At 42.8% G+C, this 18,120-nt stretch overlaps 1 protein-coding gene across 1 annotated transcript in view; it reads right to left on the minus strand.

The window, feature by feature from the left end:
- Window positions 1–218: 218 nt before the first annotated feature.
- Window positions 219–18,120, minus strand: part of TIMD4 (T cell immunoglobulin and mucin domain containing 4) — a 63,891-nt gene continuing 45,989 nt past the window's right edge. The window contains exons 6-9 of the mRNA XM_075542719.1: window positions 7,018–7,064; window positions 3,802–3,895; window positions 1,255–1,294; window positions 219–303 (exon numbers count right to left, since the gene is read on the minus strand). Coding sequence (XP_075398834.1) covers window positions 219–303; window positions 1,255–1,294; window positions 3,802–3,895; window positions 7,018–7,064 — 266 coding nt within the window. The remainder of the gene's footprint in view (window positions 304–1,254; window positions 1,295–3,801; window positions 3,896–7,017; window positions 7,065–18,120) is intronic.

Consider the following 18,120-nt stretch of genomic DNA (forward strand, 5'->3'; position numbering starts at 1 on the left):
AGTCAGCAGTGACACTACAGGATAGATTAAAGCACAGAGGAGGAGAAGGCGTGGCGTCTGAAGTACCTTCCACTTATGAAGGTAAGCAAGATTCCGTCAATGAAACCACTGGGATAGGTGGGGCTTCTTAAAAAATAATCATACCATATCACATCCTAATATTTATTGCGACATTTCATGTCACCACGCCCCACCCTGATCCTAGGAAAAGTCACGTGCTAGAGTGTGAACATGCCGTCTTCGTCCTCCCGTCCAAGCTGTATGTCGCTGAGGACAGTTTTACTTTCTCCAGTGTTGTCCAGTCTGGAAAGAGAAAGAAAAGGCTGAGAGTGAAGAAAACTCCCAGACTAAGAGGAATAAACATAAAAGCTGCTGCATTGAAAAAAAAAAAAAAACAACCAAAGGTTACTAGTGCTGGAAGGTATAAAAAGGGGTTGCCTTATCTATCACAAGTCCTTAATTTCATAGATGGGAAAACTGGGGTCATGGGAGGCAAAGGGTTAATCTACTATCATCCAACTCTCTAAAGTAGCAGAATCTAAGGTAATTGTGTAAATACATTTATTTACCAAAGGTGTTTTCAAGCATGACCTTGAGAAGTCACCTCACTGGGACTCAGTTTCCCTACTTGTTAATCTTTCCTTGTTAATAAAAACAGTGGTATCACTGTAATTGTCAAGGGAAGGGAGAATGTTCATCCACAGTTTGTTCAAAAATATTTCCTTTTCAAAATGCCTATAGAACAAGGTAGATATGCAAATCCCCTTCCAGAGACGCCTCACTATTGTAAAACACAAACATAAAAATCTACTTCGATGGTCAAACTGGGCAGAGGAACCCAATCAAGGAATGACTTTCTGCAGGTTGTTCCATTCTCCATCCTGCCAACCCTCTTCCCCAGTGAACTCCAAGTTCCTAATGTCATTTTAAAAGTGACCCTCTTTTAAACCCAAGAGAATCTGACAGACAACTTGCACCACATTACAGACAGCTGTTGCACCTTCTCCTTTGTGTAGGCCACACTTCAATGAATGCAACAAGACATAATATTTGCATTCTGCACAGGTGTGGCACGTGTACAGAGAGGTTAGTAGAAGATACATCTCCATACCTTTTTCACCTCTAATGCCACACAGCTCCAACCTTGTGTTTAATCAAAACACAAGCATAAGTCATTAAATCGTGGAGTGCTGTCTAATCATTCGTAACAGCCTGGGCAATCATTACAACCATCATTCATGCACGGCAAATTACCTTGTGTGTTTCTTCAAACAGTTGGTTCTCATGACTTTCCCTGAAAAGACAAGTGGTGTGTGAGTAGAGTACGGGGTTAGAACATGTGAATACTGGGGGAAGCCTTGCCCCAAACACTTCTGGCTCAAAGGGGAGAAGTTACGGGCTGGCTTTGGCAATGAAAAACGCCATTCCTTCTCTCCGGCCATAGGATGTTTCTGGCAAATGATTTCTTCTTGGGCTCCCAAAGAAATCCTTAGGTGGTTTAAAGATTAAGCATTCAGCTGCTAGCAGAAAAGTTGGTGATTTGAATTCACTCAAAGGTTCCTTGGAAGGCAGGCCTGGCAACCTCCTTCTGAGAGCCCACAGTCTTGAAAGTCCAATGGAGGAGCTGCTATGAGCAGAAATGAAATCAACTAGCAGGGCGTTAGGGAGGGCCCGCCTAGTGCAAAGTTGTTCAGAGTTTGCAGGCAGTGGGGCCAAGTTGTTCCACTTGTTAGCAATTTATGCACTCACAACTTGAGTATTCCGTTGTGTTTTAAAAACACATTTTTTTTTGGTATGTGAGTCCCATCTGGGATTTTCCCAATTATAACCTGTGTCTTTGTATGAAGTTTTATAGTAGATTGACAGAAAGTCATCAATTTCCCTTTCAATAGTTGCCTGGGATAGATAAATGTTACAGTTTACTCGGTGAGTAAAACAGCATTGATATAAGAGCATAGAAACCTTTATTAAATAAGAATACCAAAGTGTGAGGCTGCCATTTCTTAACCTAGCTCCCCTCTCAGTCTGAAGGCGGGATTTCCTTGTCTCTAGCACATGCCTGAAGACCTCTGTGCTCTTCTTGCTAGACCACATCACAATGGTAGTGCTGGCATTCTCGAGGATCTCAAGCCATGGTCCTTGTCAACGTCTTTGAGTTTGGGGCACAAACAGATGTCTGAAGAGGTGCAATCAGGGGTGGAAGGTGGAAGGAGGACGGTTTCCTGGAGAAATTCCCATACAGCAGTCCTTGCTAACCTCCCCAAATGAGCAAGGACATTAGCATAATGGGGCGGGTGGGGGATTCCTTGGCACAACTTTTCTGGCCTTTTCCTACTCAATGCAGGTTCATTTTCCTTAAAATTTCTTCATAATAAGTCCCATGTTCACTTCAAATTCTTTTAAGAAAATATATCAAGATCACCCACTCTAGAGCCCCCCCAAAACAAAACAAAAACCAATAATCATACATTTGAGCTGGCATCTCTATCTTGAATTTAATTGGTCCCACAGGTTCCCCTAGAAGTCCCTGTTTTTATTGGATCTATTTTCCGAAGGCACTCCAATGAGTCTAAGACAAGTATATTACTGAGGGGCCTTGTCTCCAGCCATCCACTGATTGCAGAAACAAGTTTAAACATAGTTTGTTTGGAATGCCCATGCATGTGTGACTTGAACCCTCGTAGCAAAACCTTTTGACCAACTAGGGACCAACTACTGTTGCTCAAACCAGCTTTTATGGTCACAGATGTTATTCCTCACTTAGCACCTCGAGGAGCCCCTGGATGGTGCTTCTGTGTGCCTAATCTACTCAGTTGATAAGCAAAGATCGGAGGTCCCAAGTAAACCCAGAGGCACCTCCAAAGATAGGTCTGATGATCTACTTCCTGAATCTCGGTCATTGACAATCCTTGGGGGCACAATTCTACTCTGATACAACTGGGGCCACCATGGTCCAATGTAGTGCCTTAAAACAGCTGTCATGACCACAAAGCAATGTTTCTTCATTTTATAGGAAAGTTGGGGTGGGGTGGATGGTGGGTACTAAGCCAAGAACCAGTGTGAGCATCTAAGAAAATTGTGAAAACTGACCCTTGATAAATTCAGTTATAAACCTGCCAGCACTTTTGCACACAATTTCAAAGAATTCACATTTCCCCTGAAGTCCACTTGTAGACCTCACATCGAGACACCTATTATTTTTAAACCAAGGTCTTTCAAGGTTGTCTTCCCACATCCTAGGTTGCTCAGCATTAAGAGAGTAATGTTGATCGTACTTTCCATGAAATGAGCAAGAAATGAAGGCACAGCACACCACAAGTGTGGAGCATCTAGATGGCACAGAGTTGTTGCCAGCTGCCACTGAGTCAGCCCCCAATTCATGGGAATCTTATGTACAGGGCAACAAAATGCTGTCCTGCAGCAGCCCCATGATTGGTTGGTTAGTTGGTTGCAGATCTGACCCTTGTAACCCAAAGGGTTTTTAATGGCTAATTTGGGAGAGTAGATGACGAGGTCTTCCTTCCTGATGCATCTTAATCTTTGGCCAAGAATTGAACTAAGCCCCCTCCCCCACTCACCCACAAGCAACATGATGATTCTACCACGCTCCTCATGGGGCAAAGAGTAAATACTCCATAGTCAAAATTGCTCTTCTATAAAGCATTTGTACCTTATGGGAAATGAGTTATGCTGTAGATTGGGATGGCGAGTTTTCAAAAGGTCAGGAAACAGAAACGAACCATTGCTAAATCTTCCTGTGAGTCACCATGGCTCCAGCCTACCTGATCTTGGCTGTCTTACCTCGCAGGAGAAACCCTACAAGCAGCACCAAAGCCACAAAGCCAATGCAGGGAATGATGATTATCAGCAGGAGGGAATGGTCAAATATTGTCATCTGTTGAAACACGGAGAAGGTGATTATCACTCATTTCTGAACATCAGCCTTGTCTGAAACTTTTGAATCACTGGTATCAGCAAACATTTTAGCACCATTCACACCATGTGCCTCAATAGCAACACAAAGCCATTCTTAAAAATTAAAAATTCCAGAAGATCTCTGAAAATCTTAGCAATGTTATCCATACCCCCAAATTCATTACATCCTTGATATGAAGTACGGTATATGTTGTTGTGGGGCTTAGGACTCTGCAGACAAAAAACAATTGTGTTGCAAATGTTAATCAGCAAAGGAATGGATAAACTGTGTGTCATATATATGTTGTATAACATATATATATGTATGGTAATACATATCTGTATCATGGAAATGAAGTTCTGATAGATGTCACAACATGAGTAAACCTTGAAAATATGCTGGGAAAAATATTTTGTCATTCCACTTTATATGAAATAGAATAGAGACAGAAGTACAAGGGGACACGCAAAAAACACAGAATTCATTTTTCAGGTATATATATTTAAATTGTTTTTACAAAACAACCTTATCACCTTCAAAGAACTCTCCATTATAATTAATACATTTGTCAACTCTGTAATTCCATTCTTGGAAACATTTTTCAAATGCACCTGTTTAGATGGCTGACAGCACCTCCCTCATTTTTTTTCTTCATCTCTTCTACATCATCAAATCTCTGTCCTTTCCATGTACGTGTGTAAATATATTTATATAAAATGATAAGGAAATCTATCTATGTACATATATTTATGTGTTAAGTGTTAAGTAGCAGATGGACATTGGGACTCCACTGAAGTACTCCCTCAATGCAAGAACATTTTACTCTAACAACCTGGCATTTGATGATGCTCAGCTTCCCGACATGATCGCTGAAGACAAAATGAGTGCATAAGCAACTGTGATGAAAAAAGCTGATGGGGCCCGGCTATCAAAAGATATAGCATCTGGGGTCTTAAAGGCTTGAAGATAAATAAGCAGCCATCTAGCCCAAAAGCAACAAAACCACTTGGAAGAAGAAAACTGCCTGTGTGATCATGAGGTGCCAATAGGATCAGGTACCAGGCATCAAAGACCCAGAACAAAAAAATCATATCAATGTGAATGAGGGGGACTGTGGAGTGGAGACCCAAAGTCCATCGATAGACAATCGGACATCCCCTTACAGAAGGGTCACAAGGAAGAGACAAGTCAGTCAGGGTGCAGTATAGCACTGATGAAGCATACAGTTTTCCTCTAGCTCAGCATTTCTCAACCTGTTGGTCGTGACCCCTTGGGGGTCAAACCACCCTTTCACAGTGGTCGCCCAATTCATAACAGTAGCAAAATTATAATTATGATATAGCAACAGAAATAATCTTATGGTCGGGGTTCACCACAACATGAGGAACTGTATTAAAGGCTCACAGCATCAGGAAGGTTGAGAACCACTGCTCTAGTTCATTAATGCTTGCCCCACCCCCCACTATCATGATTCCAATTCTACCTTATAAATCCAGTTAGACTAGAGCATGTACACGGGTACAAATAAGAGGTGGAAACACAGGGAATCCAGGAAAGATATATCCCTCAGTGCCAATAATGAAAAGTAGCGATACTAGAAGAATAATAGGAAAGTGGGAGGAGAAAGAGGGAACCAATCACATGATCTACATATAACCTCTTCCCAAGGGGATGGACAACAGAAAAGTGGGTGAAAGAAGACATTGGTCAGTGTAAGACATGAAAAAATAATAATAATTTATAAATTATCAAGGATTCATGAGGGAGGGAAGGTGGGAGGGGAGGGGGAAAAATTGAATATCTGAAACCCAGGGCTCAAGTAGAAAGTGTTTTGAGAATGATGATGGCAGCAAATGTACAAATGTGCTTGACGTAATGGATGTATGGATTATGATGAGTTGTACAAGCCCCAATAAAATGATTTTTAAAAAGAAAATTATGAAGGCAACAAATGTACAAATGTGCTTGATATAATGGATGGATATATGGATTGTGATAAGAGCTGTACCAGCCCCCAATAAAATGATTTAATAAAAACCAAAACAAAAAAACATCCTTTCATGTCCCTCTGAATTCGAGGAAGCAAAAAGACTTCACACAGAGTGAGGTCAGATGAGTAAGGTGCGTGGGGCTAGAGGCATGCTGTGTTTTGCCAGAATCTGGTGCACGGAGATGACTGTGTGAGCAGGAGCATGGTGGGCAAAACCAGTCTTCCATAAATCAAGCCTTTTTTTGTCGCACACGGTTATGCAATCTTTTCAAAACCTCTAAATAGAAATCTTGGGATTGTGAATCCTGCCTAACTTATATAGATAGATATGGAGAAAAAAGAAGAGGAGGGGAGGGGGCTGCTATCAGTAGTTCCAGGTCTGTCTGCTGACCCTTATGAGTGTTTTCAGATCAAGTCTGATGAGTTGCCAAGCCCTGCCCTCCGAGTCTGAAGTCTATTTCCAGATTCCTCAGGGACTTGGTTGCTTTGCTCTCCTTGCTCTCCCTCTCTCTTTTTCTCTTTCCCTCTTAGTTTGCTCCCATGTGGTCTGAGCAGATCTTCAGTGCTGTCTTCTGTAGTGCAATCTTCTGGGAAAGGGCTCGATGTAGCTGGGATTGGGGCTGACTTCACAGACCTCTCTGTTAGTTCACTGCTTCGTGCTGGTATGGTGCCTTCAAGGCTTGGCGTACCAGGATGAGGTCTGGTCCCTCTTTCCCTTTCCACTGGAGACATAAACACACACACACACACACACACACACACCGTGGGTGGGTGTTCCCCCACTCTACACAATAAAATATTTTAAAAGAAACGATTTAAAATTAAGTCTTGTAAATTGTGTTTTCCATGGTCAAATTGTTTTCCTAAATCTTCTGAACTTTCTCTAACCCTGTAGCGTCATGTTGACTTTGGTCTCTAGAGAAAACAGGATTGGGAAAAAACATTGAACTCCAGTTGAAATGTTCTGGCTATCAAAGAGCTATTTCATAATCATCGTCATATATTTTGCCACTTAGAAATATCTCTAGCACCATGATCCTAAAACTCTCCCTACTGTGAATCTTTCAAATATAATAAGCCATATATTTCAAATAGTTCTCAAACGTTTTACCTGTTCTGATTCAACTTCATTTTGTGGAAGAATTGTTGTCTTAGACACTGGGAAGGAAAAAGAGAAGTAAATGGTTATATTAAGAACATACTACCTGTGGAAGAATTAAACACCATATTCTGAAATGGAGATCTTAACCTGAAATTGCAGATGATATGTTTAATTGTTAAGCCCTTTATTCCTTTTTATATAATGTGTGAATGCACATTTTTCATAGTAGGATTTTATTTCAGCCCTATATATTATTCAATATTATCCAACAGGAGCATTACCATTTCACAGATAGGTAGAGTGAGGCATTGGGACCCCAGGCAGTTTGATAAAAGTTTCTGTAGGTCCCAATAATACATTCAAGGTTTTGATGGGTATTTTTGTATCACATTTGACAGTCTGTCAGTCAACAAATATTCCTGAAAAACTGGTTAGAGGCCATGCATTTTATGACCTGTACTATAAACTTCATGGAATTTGTGAGTGGAAAAAAATGTTAACAAATAATTTAAACCGTAGAAAAATAGTGCATTAAAATAATATAAAATCCTGGGAAGAAATAGTACAAGATGTTTTTCGAGTATGTAAGGAGGTGCCTGACATGTTCTAGAAGGGAAAGGAAAGCATCCTTGAGAAGATGAAGCTGAGGCTAAAACATGGGCCCTAGTAATCATAACCAATAGTTAAGTTCGGTGAGGAAGCCACAGTGAGAATCTAAAAAGTGCTAAGCCACAGACTACACACAGCGGTCAAAACCGCATGATGCTGGTATAATGACAGATACTCACCAATGGAAAAGAACTGAAAACCCAGAAATAAAAGCATCAGCATACAGACAACTGATCTTTGATAAGGGACCCCAAAATATGAAATGAGAATCAAACAGCCTCTTCAACAAGTGGTCCTGGAAAAAAATGGATATCTACCTGCAGCAAAAGGAAGCAAGACCCTTATCTCACTGCATGCACCAAATTAAACTCAAGGTGGTTCACAGACCTCGACTTAAAACCCCAAATATCAGGGCCATCAATGAGGGAATTGGGACCAACCTGAGAACTTTGCCGCAGGGAATACATAGGCTATCAGAAATAGGGAAGGACACAAACACAGAGGAGGCTCAAATTGACAAGTGGGATATACTGAAAATAAAACACCTATGTACATCAAAAGAATTCACCAAGAGTAATACGAGAGCTCACAGATTAGGAAAACATCGTTAGCAATGACATATCAGACAAAGGCTTTATTACTAAAATCTACACTACTCTGCTAGCTTCCATAAAAAAATTAGTTAATTGCCCACTGAGGAGATGGGCAAAGGACCTGAACAGAAGTTTTACAAGGGTAGAAATCCAAATGGTCAATAAACATTTGAGAAAATGATCGTGATCATTAGCCATAAAAGAAATGCAAATTAAAACAATTCTGAGATACCACCTAACACCCTCAAAGATAGCCCAATTCAAAAAATCAGAAAGCACAAGTGTTGGAGAGGCTGTGGGGAGAAAGGAACTCTTGTCCACTGCTGGTGGACTTGTAAGTGTGTACAGCCACTGTGGAAATGGATCTGGCAATTTCTAAAACAGATGGAGATTGAGCTACCATGCAACCCAGCAATCCCCCTACTGGGCACAGACCCAGAAGAGGCAAGAAACAAACCACGGCCAGACATCTGTGCTCCAGTGTTCATTGCGGCACAGTTCACAACTGCAAGGAGTGGAAAACCACCCAAATTTTCATTAATAGACAAATGGATTTAAAAACTGTGGTACATACATACAATGGGGTACTACGCATCCCTAAAAGGCACTGACGAAAGCATGAAGCATATCACCACATGAGAAGAACTGGAGGGAATCATGCTAAGTGAAGTAAGCCAAGTACAAAAGGACAAGCACAACATGAGTCCGCTGAGGTAAGCTTTAAAAAAAAAATGCAAAAGAGGAATAGGGAAAAAGATACTGTATACAAACATTCCTGGGGTGAGGTCTAGGTAGTCTGGCAGGGGCCAGACAAATCCAGGGGTACATGTGGTAGCCAACTAAAAAGGAGGGGGGAAGAAAAAGAGAGAGAAAAATGGGTAGTGGGGGAACAGGGCACTAAGCCACCCAAGGGGAAGGGTATTGTTTATATCTCCATAGGGAAAGAGGGACAAGACTTCAGCCCAGTGCTCCAAGATGTGAATGCAACATACCAGCATGAAGCAGGGAACCAGTGGAGAGGTCTGAGGGGCTGGCCCCAATCCCAACTATGTGGATAGCTGCCCCTTCTCCCAGAAGAATTTACTTCAAAGGACAGCACTGAAGCTACAGTTCAGGGAGAGGGACATGTTTGATCAGAGCACATGGGAGCAAATGAAGGGGAGGAAGAGAGAGTGGAGCACATCCTGGCCCACCAAGCCTTAAGAACGATATCCTTGCTCAGAGCAGCCAATGCACAGATAGGACCATATGGCCGGCCTCACTCTGAGACATGACATCTCTCACTGACCCATAGCTCCACAAGGGATAACACTGGAGAAAATGTGGGAATTGCACCTGATCTGACCCATCACAACAAGGCAAAACACTAAGGGCATGCAACAGGACAGCAAGGGGAGCAGAGCAAGGACGTCCTGAGGGAGTACCAAAAATAGACTTGGGACCAGGGCATGGCACCCCATCAGACCTGACTGGAAAAACATTCCTTGAGGTCAGCAAACATACCTTGAACTAGTTACAGGAGCTTTTCTTTCCTTTTTTAAAAATCATTTTTGGGGGCTCTTATCGTAATTCATACATACATCCATTGTGGCAAGTACATATATACATTTGTTGCCATCATCATTCTCAAAACATGTGCCTTCCACTTGAGCCCTTAATATTGGCTGCTCATTTTCCCCCCACCCACCCACGCCCCTCCCTCATGAACCCTTCATAGTCCATAAATTATTATTGTTTTGTCCTATGTTACATGGTCTGGCATCTCCCCCATTTCTCTGTTGTCCATCCCTCAGGGAGGAGGCTATATATAGATTCTTGTAGTCAGTTCCCCCTTTCTAACCTACATTCCTTCCACCCTCCAGACATCACCACTCTCACCACTGGTCCTGAAAGAGTCATCTGTCCTAAATTCCCTGCGTTTCCAGTTGCTATCTTTACCTATGTACATCATCTGGTCTAGCGAGATTTGTAAGGTAGAATTAGGATCATGACAGTGGTGGGAGGCAGCATTTAAGAACTAGAGGAAAGTTATGTTTCATCATTGCTACCCTGCACCCTGACTGGCTCATCTCCTCCCCACAACCCTTCAGTAAGGGGGTGTCCAGTTGCCTACCAATGGGCTTTGAGTCTCCACTCACTCACATTTACAATGATATGACTTTTTATTCTTTGATGCTTGATACCTGATCCCTTTGACAGCTTGTGGTCACACAGGCTAGTGTGCTTCTTCCATGTGGGCTTGTTGCTTCTGAGCTAGATGGCTGCTTGTTTATCTTCAAGCCTTTAAGACCCCAGATGCTATATCTTTTGATAGCTGGGCACCATCAGCTTTCTTCACCACCTTTGCTTATGCACACGTTGGTCTTCAGTGATCGTATCAGGAAGGTGGGCACCCACTGATATGATTTTTAGTTCTTTGATGTCTGATAACTGGTCCCTTCTACACCTCGTGGTCAGACAGGTTGGTGTGCTTCTTCCATGTGGGCTTTGATGCTGCTCGACTAGATGGCTGCTTATTTATCTTCAAGCTTTTAAGACCACAGATGCTATATCTTTTGATAGCCAGGCACCATCAGCTTTCTTCACCACATATGCTTATGCACACATTTTTCTTCAGAAATCATGTCGGGCAGCATCCTGGAATGCCAATTTAATAGAATAACGTGTTCTTACATTGAGTAAGTGCTTGAGTGGAGGCCCAATGTCCATCTGCTGCCTTAATACTAAACCTATAAATATATGCACATAGATCCATTTCCACACACTCTTATATAAAAATATTTACATATGTAAATTTGTCTAGTTCTTTCCTCTATTTCCTTTTACTTTCCTTTTGTCCCACTATCATGCTCAGCCTTTATTTGGGTTTCAGTAATTTCTCTTGGTTACATTGCCCTTGCTGAAATCTATTCTTTTTTTTTTGTTATTGGATTTTTTGTTGTTTTGTTTTGTTGCTTTGTTTTGCTCTGTATTGTTTTTGTGTGCATATTATTATCTCTGTAGGTCTATCTAGATAATATAGGCTGGATAAGCAATCTGGAGGAGAAAACAACATGACTGATGTTTCCAGAGGACATGGGAGAGGGAAGGAGGGGGAAAGGAAGTGGTGATAACTGATGGAAAGGAGGGTGTGGGAGGCCTAGTAGGGATTGATCAAGGCCAATGTAACCGAGAGGAATTACTGAAACCCAAATGAAGGCTGAGCATGACAGTGGGACAAGAGGAAAGTGCCCGGAGATACAGAAAAGAACTACAAAGTAAAGGGTATTTATAGAGGTGTAAATACAGGCATGTACATATGTAAATATATTTACATATGATGATGGGGAAATATATCTATGTGCATATTTTTATAAGCTTAGTATTAAGGTAGCAGATGGACACTGGGCCTCCACTCAAGTACACCCTCAATGCAAGAACACTTTGTTCTATTAAACTGGCATGCCATGATGCTCACCTTCCCGACATGATCACTGAATACAAAGCAGGTGCATAAGCAAATGTGGTGAAGAAAACTGATGGTGTCCAGCTATCAAAAGATATAGCATCTGGGATCTTAAAGGCTTGAAGGTAAACAATCCATCATCTAGCTCAGAAGCAACAAAGCCCACATGGAAGAATCACACCAGCCTGTGTGATCACGAGGAGTCGAATGAATCAGGTATCAGGCATCAAAGAACAAAAAAATCATACCAGTATGAATGAGGGGGAGTGCAGATTTGGGACCCAAAGCCCATCTCTAGACAACTAGACATCCCATTACAGAAGGGTTGCAGGGAGGAGATCAGCCAATCAGGGTGTAGTGTAGTCAACAATGAAACATACAACTTTCTTCTAGTTCTTAAATGCTTTCTTCCCCTACTCCCACCCACTATCATGATCCCAATTCTTCCTTACAAATCCAGCTAGACCAGAGGATGTACACTGGTACAGTTAGGGACTGGAAACACAGGGAATGCAGGACAGATGATCCCTTCAGGACCAGTGGTGAGAGTGGCAATACTGAGTGGGTAGAGAGAAGGTGGGTTGGAAGGGGGAACAGATTACAAGGATATACGTATAACCTCCTCCCTGAAGAAGGACAACAGAAAAATGGGTGAAGGGAGAGCTCAGACAGCATAAGATACAATAAAATAATGATAAGGGCTGAAGTAGAAAGCAAATGTTTTGAGACTGATGATAGCAACAAATGTATGAATGTGCTTGACACAATGGATGTATGTATGGATTGTGATGAGTTGTATGAGGCCCCAATAAAATGATTTTTTTAAGTGCTAAGCATTGGTGGTGCAAATGGTCCATACTCGGTTTCTAATCAAAAGACTAGAGGGTCAAGTTCACTCACAAGTGCTTTTAAAAGGAAGGAAATACTTTTTTAAAAAAAGCAGGCATTGAAAACCAATAGCAGAGTTCTACACAATATACGTGGGGTCCACTGAGTTGGAATTGGCTCAAAGGCAACTGTCAATACAGTGAAAAGCACTGCTCTAGGAACTGGGTACACACAAGTGAATATAGCTCGGCCCTTTCCTCGAGAAATCTCCAATACATTATGACCTCATTGCCATCATATCAATTACAGCGCACAGTGACTCTATATGACAGGCCGTACAGGTCCTCTGAGTTTCTGAGATTGTCATGCTTTATGGCTATAGAAAGCCCATCTTTCTCCCATACACCAGGACAAGAAGGACAAAAATATCTTTGGCCTCAGTGTATTCATGGCACGCGCACAGGTGGCTGAGGCTGCTGGGAGGTATGGAGGCGCAGAGAGCAGACACGGCCGATCTCAGTGAAAGCTTCCTTACAGTCAAGCCCCTTAAGGACAACGTCCGGATCTGTCTGTTGTACACTGGGATTCCAACGCTGCCTGCCTCATGCTTGCTGCTGCTGTTACTGTTACGGGTCATCAAGTCAGTTTTCCAACTCAAAGTTGAACTGCCAAAGTAGACTCTACTCTTCATGGGAGTAGAAAACCAAATCATTCTCCCTTGAAGTCTCTAGGTGGGTCCAAACTGCCAACCTTTCAGCTAGCAGTCAAGTGCTGAACCATTACTCCACCAGGACTGTTGGGTACATCCTGAGTAATCATTCAAATCTGTTGGGTCAATACACTTGTGCTGAGTTGAGGTTTGTACCAGTATAAGAATTAGTCAAGCAAAGGTGGAAATGGTGTTCCGGGTAGACCAGTGGTTTTCAACCTTCCTAATGCCATGACCCTTTAATGAAATTCTCATGTTGTAGTGACCCCCCCAACTGCAAAAGTATTTTTGCTGCTACTTCATAACAGTAATTTTGCTACTGTTATGAATTAGGCAACCCCTGTGAAAGGGTCATTTGGCCCCCAAAAGGGTTGCAACCTACGGGTTGAGAACGCTGGAGTAGACAGAACAGCTTCAGCAAAATATCGGAAGGAGGAAAGTTTGGTGCCCCAGGCAAATGGCCAGCAGATACTCTGCTGTAAAATGAGGGTGGGCAGAGGAGGAGAGAAAGTGAGTAGGCAGGTATAACTGCGCAAGCAGAAGCACTTTAAGATGTCCTCTGGCTCCAAATCTGGAGCTGGTAGAAATGAAGGTCAAGGAAAAGATTTCGAGTACTTCTGAAGAAGATCTGGGATCTGAGGAGGGTAACGATGGTGAATGTAAGGGTGCAAGAGTAAACTCTTTGATGATGTCCTTCAGATATAACACAGATTTCCTCCTGCAACCCTTGGCCTTGGCAGGAACCATCCCCGAGAGTGAAATGAGGGGAAATAAATCTGAGGGACAAAAGCGAAGAGATCCATTCAGATTCATTGAAGTTAATCATCTAGAGCATATAGGCAAGCACTCCAGCTGAACAAACAGCTGCTATGTTTAAATCTGAATCAAACTTGAGGTAAAATGTTTGAGTCATCAGTATTCAGGCAACAATTCAGCTCTTGAATGTGCAGGAAGCCCCGGGCCTGTGTGTATGGAGAGAAGAGTGGGTGCACTAAGACCCTCAGCACTAAATAGAGGGCAGAGGAGCTCCGGGAGGAGGAGGCGGAAATGCTATGAGACATCAGAAGTGAGAGCTAGGTAATGGAACCAACCTAAGGCAATACACAGCAAGCCAGACCAAACACAACAGCCTTCTGCATGGATCACACTTCAATTTGCTCAAAGTTGACACTACACTTACAACTGAAAAGAACACACAGCCCTCCAGTTGACTCTGACCCAAAGTGACCAAAGAGATCAGAGCAGAACTTCCCCCAAAGGCTTTCCACAGCTGTACACCTTTATGGAAGTGCAGAATCGCATCTTTCTCCCACGGCAAGAAACACCTGAGAAGCCTTTTGGTTAATAGAAAAACACTTCACCCACTGTGCCATCAAGCCTCCCCATAAGTACACCAAAACATTACAATGGAAACAGGGCATTTAAAAAACACATATGCAGAAGAGATAGAAATAACAAATATCTAGACCAGTAAGTACAGTAACTTATCATTAGTTTCTCTAGAGCTTCCTTGCACTCGAAGCACACAGGAGAAAGCGACAGGTTTTGTGGAGCTCATAATTGGGCAGAAGAGAACATATTTGTCCACCAGGGAAAGTGACTTGTTGAATGCTTCAGAGCACAAAAGTCCAAGGGGGAAACTTCAGCATGCTTTTGTGTCCTACCACGAGGGGACTGCGGTTGTTTTCTCTGCTATTATCCCCTAGGGCTGGCAACTGCAGGTAAGAATTCAAAACTCCACCTCCTGTTCTGTCAAAATCCTGTCTTATTACAATCACTTGTGATGGATAAGCCTAAAATTGAAACCATCAAAAGGAAAACCCAGCTTGGGTCAGTTTTATCACAACTAATCTGTGTTTTAAATTGGAATTGTCTAATGGGAGAGATGTTTCGATACCGAGGAGCGCCTGCTTCTTCTTGTGGTTCAGAACGTGCCCAAAGCCCAACTGGGAAGCGCTCTGAGGACGCCGATCTTGTGAACAGAATAACAACAAGAAGAACCACTTCATGGTGATCATCCATCCTTGTCAAACGCAGCATTGCCGATGGGGAGGGGGAGGTGACTCGGCGTGACGGCCAAGACGAGCCAAGACTACTCAAGAGTCTTCTGGGTTGCCTTCGGCCTTTGATTCTCAAGATCTGACACAGTTCATCCAGGCAAAGACAGGAGGAGCTTCCCAGAGCTTTTATGGAAGTTTCAGTGTGCAACTACTGGCCAATAGGTCGACACATGGAGCCCACCCAGAGGCACCTCAGAAGTCTGGTGATCTGCTTCCCAGAGGCTACAGCCATGTAAACCTGATGGAGCACAGTTGTATTCTGACACACCTGCCGCCGCCTTGAGGCAGCATCAACTTGACAGCAACTAACAGCAGCAACACAACATGGAAAGGTGGAATGAAGTCTGATGAAAAATCGGCCTAAGATAGGGGGAGGAAAGAGCAGAGGCAAAAAGACGAAGGCCAATGGGAATTAATACTCAAAAGAGTTTTAATTCTATGTCACACCATTACTAGCACAAACATTTTCTATTTGCTTAGCTCATCTCATTTAATCCTCACAGGCAACCTTATCTCCCTTTGCCAATGAGAAGCCTGAGTCCCCAGGGTTAAGCAATGTAATCGGCGCTGGACAGCCGTACTAGGACTTTGACCTTCTGAAAGCAGAGCCCGTATTCTGACTACTGCTATTACTGCAGGTCTTAAGCACAAACATTATCATATAAAATGCTTGTCCTACCAGACTCTGGTAGCCTCGACGGCTAGAGTCTCTGAGTGGTACAATTGTTAATGTGCTTGGTGTTCACTAAGAGGTTAGTGGTTCAAGTTCAACCAGAGGTACCTTTAAAAGAAAGATCTGACAATCTGTTTTCAAAAAGGAACAGCAGTCCTTGAAATTCTATGGAGCACAGTTCTGCTCTGACCCAGGAGAGATGACCGTGAATCAGAATTGACACAGTGGCAACTGACTTGGTTGAGTTCATGGACTGTGAGGAGAAATGTTCAGGGCAGAGACTTGAATCTAGATAAAGGTTGTGTAGAACGGTGGGTGGTCTCTAAGGTGGGCTCCGGGCTCACCGTGAGTGTGCAAGGTCATTCATTGTTGTTGTTGTGAGGTGCTATCAAGTCAGTTCTAACCCGTAACAACATTATACACACACGATAGAGCAGAACACTTCCCACAATTGGTCCCACAATTGCTCCGATGCTTGAGCCCATTGTTGCAGCCACAGAGTCGATCCACGTCCCTGAGGGCCTTCCTCTTTTCTCTGCCTCTACTTTACCTAACAGCATGTCCTTTCCAGAGACTAATCTCTCCTGATCTCGCCAGCCTTGCCTCTAAGCAGCACCGTGGCTGGACTTCTCCCAAGACAGACTTGTTTGTCCTTTCAGCAGTCCGGGGTACTTTCCACCCTTCTTCCCCAGCACCACAGTTCAGCCATGGGATCCCCATGCTGTATGAGGAAAATGATGACTTCTACTTACATTTCAAACAAGTAGTGTCCTTTAAAATGTATTTGGGAGGGATGTGGGAAACAGAAAGATTTCTCCCAAGTGGTCTCCCCCAAATATATGTTACACTTAGGACACTGCTTGCAACTACTGGTAAATGACTGTCAAGTTACCTCCCTGAAGGCAGTCAGCTGTCAGACTACTGTCTGGTCCCACCACAAGAAGGGCCCACTCCCTGCTGTTAAGGACAATGGGCTACTTCTCCCTAAAGGCTTGTGGCCATCAGTCTGGTCCCTGTAGATGGGTTTACACCCTACTGTTTCTATAGTGAACCAGGGAACAGGTCAAACCGGCTCAATGACATCCAAAATTAGGCTGCCATCCTGAATCTAGGATCTGCTCATCTTGTCACATTTATACCCTGAATCCCTCCTCTTCCTGTTTAATGGATACTCCTAGATCATCCCCTTCCCATTACTGTATTACCTATAGCACAACCCTTTCCTGTGATGTATGTCTTCACTTGTAATTAGGGGCTTGCTTGTCTCCAGAGAAAATACAAGTCTTGGTTAGCAATAAAGATCGATCTCTCTCTCCACGTGGATGTCCAAGTGAGGCTTAGGTGAGCATTGCTACCATGAACTGTGTCTGATTCCATTATTTCAATCTCTCTTCTACCTCTCATGCTCTCTGACTTTACTATAATCTTTACTTTTTATCACTGTACAATTGTGCCTACCGGACCTGTGAGGGTTTGTTGGGGGCCCTTTCCCCCAGAGAGGGATAAACTTTTTTCAAAGCACAATGTAGTATGAAGGAGGTAAGTGTAGACTAAAGAATCCCAGTGGTACAGTGGGCTCAGCTGCGACCTGAGAGGAAGGGGAAGCAGTGTGTTTCATGAAAGATTTCAGCCATAGAAACCCTAGGGGGTACTACTACTGTGCTCTATAGGGGAGCTATGAACTGGAATTGACTCAATGGCAGTGGGGTGGATTGAGGTTTGGGTATATATAAGCAAATAAAAATTAAAATTTACTAATAAAAATACATTATTAATCTGGTATAGAAAAGAAGGACGAGTCATTTAAACTTTCACATATAGTTTGAAGACTTTGGTAGGAAAAAAAAAAGAAAAAGACCTTGATAGACAGAATAATGAGCCCTCAGAGAGGTTCATGTCCTGATCCCTGTGACACATGACTGTGCTACTACCGGTAGACAACAAAAGGGACCATGCAATGTGATTAGGTTAAGGGCATTGAGGGAAGCGATTATCCTGCATTACCTAGGTGGACCCAATGCAAACACGAGGACTCTTACCACAAAGGGAGGCTAAGAGAGAGAAAATCCAGAAAGATATGAAACAACAGAAGAAAGGATAAGAAGAGAAACAAAAACACAGGAAAGAAAGATGTGAAGAAGCAACAATCTTGGGTCTGAAGATGGAGCAAAGAGTCACAATCAAAGATCGCAAGA

This window comes from Tenrec ecaudatus, chromosome 2 (genome assembly GCF_050624435.1).
Source record: "Tenrec ecaudatus isolate mTenEca1 chromosome 2, mTenEca1.hap1, whole genome shotgun sequence".
NCBI lineage: Eukaryota > Metazoa > Chordata > Mammalia > Afrosoricida > Tenrecidae > Tenrec > Tenrec ecaudatus.